This window comes from Octodon degus, unplaced genomic scaffold (assembly GCF_000260255.1).
Source record: "Octodon degus isolate 3935 unplaced genomic scaffold, OctDeg1.0 scaffold00126, whole genome shotgun sequence".
NCBI lineage: Eukaryota > Metazoa > Chordata > Mammalia > Rodentia > Octodontidae > Octodon > Octodon degus.
This window is the reverse complement of record NW_004524702.1, coordinates 3651411-3654675: the sequence shown is the minus strand read 5'-3', so window position 1 is coordinate 3654675 and position 3265 is coordinate 3651411. Positions and strand designations below refer to the sequence as shown.

The 3265-nt window shown below is 47.3% G+C and overlaps 1 protein-coding gene across 4 annotated transcripts in view; it reads right to left on the bottom strand.

Moving 5' to 3' along the window:
• Positions 1 to 3265, bottom strand: part of Lars2 (leucyl-tRNA synthetase 2, mitochondrial) — a 116527-nt gene that overhangs the window by 79984 nt on the left and 33278 nt on the right. For all 4 annotated transcript variants that reach the window (XM_004640671.2, XM_023700703.1, XM_023700704.1 and 1 more), the window contains exon 5: positions 2715 to 2775. In XM_004640671.2, coding sequence (XP_004640728.1) covers positions 2715 to 2775 — 61 coding nt within the window. The remainder of the gene's footprint in view (positions 1 to 2714; positions 2776 to 3265) is intronic.

Genomic DNA, 3265 nt, shown 5'->3' with positions numbered 1-3265 from the left:
GTGTGTGTGTGTGTGTGTGTGTGGCCAGCTCAGCCCACCAGGGGCAAGGCTGGCTGGCATGTGGTGCTGGGGATTGAACCGCGGTCCCTGTGCTTTGCCAAGCTTGTTCCAAGTAGGTGCTTTAGACCACTGAGCCATCTCGCCAGCCAATACAGTTGTCTCTTATTGGTTGAAAAATGACTTTATAATGCAAATATAGAAACGGGTAATTCAGAAAAAGTACTATTTTTTTTTCTCGTTTGTCTTTTTGAGACAGGGTCTTGCTGTGCAGTTCAGGCTGGCCTTGCACTCATTTTGTAGCCCAGGCTGGTCTTAAACTCACAGTGATCCCCCTACCTCAGCTTCCCAAATGCTGGGATTACAGGTGTGCACCACCACACTTGCCAGCAAAAGTAGTATTTGTAAGAAAATAAAACTCATTAAAAAAGATGAGTGTCCCTTGGTATATATGCAAAAGATCTGATTAGATCATTGACACAAGCGCCCCAAATTCCAATGTTCAGGAAACACTTGAAGAAACCCCACCCTCACTCAAAACCAGATGTGAAATCACTGATAACAAGGAAGGAAAGGCACGATGGTGTGGTACCTCAGGGGTGTGGTATCTCAGGAGCGTGGACCTATATAACCTTCATTAAGGACAACCTGGCAGTAAGTACCACAACCCTTGGACTCGTTCTTGGCTCCGTGAAAATCCACCTTTGGGAAACAGAATATGTCTACTAAGAGTTCTCCCCAAGTGTGGGGGGACTTGCAGGTTGGCCAGAGGAGTAGCTCCACCCCGCCCCAGCCCCCAGGTGGCCAGCAAAGGAGAGACATCAGAAGCACCTGCCTCTTCAGCTTTCTAGGACCAACTCAGACAGGTAAGCACAGGCAACTGCACGGTACTGGCCCCAGCGCAACTCTGAACATGCAACCTCCACCACTGGATGAGAGATTCCAGGCCCTTGGTGAGTGCTGCCAGCCGGTGTGCTTCGCAGTAAAGGCCTTTACCTAGCTAGGTGCAGGTCAGTGCCTGGCAATCTTAGTATTCTTCTGGGAAAAGTGAGATAAACAGCACCCTGGGTCAGGCGACACAGTCAAACTATGAGAACAAAGTTACTTTCTAGAGCTTCCTGGACTTCATGCTTGCCCAAGAGGGACTGAGCCCCTGCATTTGTAACAGGGGAGCAGCAGCCTCCACCTGGAAGGATAACTGTGAGACAGTCTGAAAAACCATGAGAGATTCGTAGAAAGGAAAACTACGCAGGTATAAAAATCAATTCTTCAAATAAGGTTCAATAAGATGTAAAACTATTCAAGAACACTAAAAATAAGTAATATTTAAAAATTTTGTGTGTGTAGCTCAGCAATAGAGTGCTTAACCAGCTCATATGAAGCCCTGGGTTCAATCTCCAGCATCTAAATAAATTAATTAAACAAATAAATAATTTGTATAAAAGCAAATCATATAGAAGTTTTTAATTCCAGGACAAAAGACTGCAAGGAACCATAGCAAGAGATTAAATTAGCCATGCTGACTAGGATTTTTATATTTTTGTGTATTTTCTAATCTGCTATGATAATCAGGAAAACAATCATAATTTCTGAGTTGCCAATCACTGCCTCTCTGATACAGGATCAGCCCCGCCACCTCTCTGGATGCCCACGAGTCCCTGCTCATCTCTGGGAACACACACTTGACCTGCTCGGCACCTAGCACTTTATCCTCCGTCACCCACACCCTGCTGGCCCTCAAGACGTGGGACACAGGCACCAAGGCGCAATCAGAACTTGCCTCGGTCCACGCCTTTACCTTAAGAAGTTACAAAAAGAAACAGAAAATGGCCCAAGGCCTGTCCAGTGCTGGTCTGTGGCTCTTCCCACTGCACTCCAGATTTCAGTCACTTAAGGAACTGTGCGGGCCGGGAGAAGAGAGCTCACCACGTTTACTGCCACACTTCTCGGGACTCAGGGGATATAGCTGCATAGAGCAGGCCACGACACCCAGTGACTCCACGCAGGAAGTGTGCGTTGGGGGGCAGGTGACAGGGACGGGGCCTTCAACAGGGACAAGACAAGCAGCAGCCCAACTCACCGCAGGCCACTCCGCCGGGCTAAGCGGGCCCCATCGGCCAGAGCTCTGCAGGGCCCCTTCATGGCTAGCATAACCCCGGGTCTTCTCTGAGTCCTCCTGGGTCCCCACTGGTTTTGGTGTCTAAAGGTTTACAAGTCTTACACACTGAAAGGCTACACAGGACAGCGACACTGGGCTGTTATGAGCCTCCATTCCAAATGTGGAAGAAAATATAAATAAAGCAGCAAGTCACCTTCCCAGTCACCTGTAGGTCCATGGGGGGACAGCCACTCCCTTTGACAGTCTGCACTCATTGTTTAAACTGTTACTCAGAGCAAGTGAAATCCTGAGCAAAGCTTTGGCCACACGTATATTAGTCTTTTTTTTTGGCGGAACCAGGGATTGAACTCAGGCCCTTGCGCTTGCCAGGGAAGCGCTTATTCCCGAGCCATCTCCCCGGTCCCCACACGTACATTACAGCCACTCAAGAAGTTCATGAAATAAACTCTGGCAGGCAGGTTATATGCTCAGGATTCTTCCCTGTCTGTGGAGTGCCAACCTTGCCCTCCCTTCCCTGCTCCCACTGGAGCCCAGGGACAGAGCCACACACAATGGGACCCTTCCCACAGCTCGTCTCCTGGGAGGAGGGCTGACTTACCCTATCCCAGCTGAAACACAGGCCCAGTCGGTCAAGCTGGCTCCTCATGTACTTGATGTTACTGTGGAAAAAAGGGAAACAAGCTTGACTTGGAAAAGGGGGTTAAAGCCACACACAAACTGCACTTTGACAGTGTGGAGAGAAATGGGAAAGGTCTAGATTATTCTTTTTTTTTTTTTTGAAATTTAAAGAAAAAATTTATTGAAGATCTGAAAAACAATTCCTAAAAGATTAACTTTTCCAGAAAACTGTAGCTACATAATGCATTACATCTATCATGTTAAAACATGCATTAGACACAAATACAAAAACCATGAAACAAATTCAGCATCCTTCAACAACTTGAGCAAAGGTAAATCTTAAGGAACAACATGGATGATGTGCAAAGGAAGGGCTCTTTCAGCACCATTAAAAAAAAAAAGGAGCTTTTTACCAAGATGGCACCGAAAGCAAAGAAGGAAGCCCCTGCCCCTCCCAAAGCTGAAGCCAAAGCAAAAGCTTTGAAGGCCAAAAAGGCCGTGCTGAAAGGCATCCACAGCCACAAAAAGAAG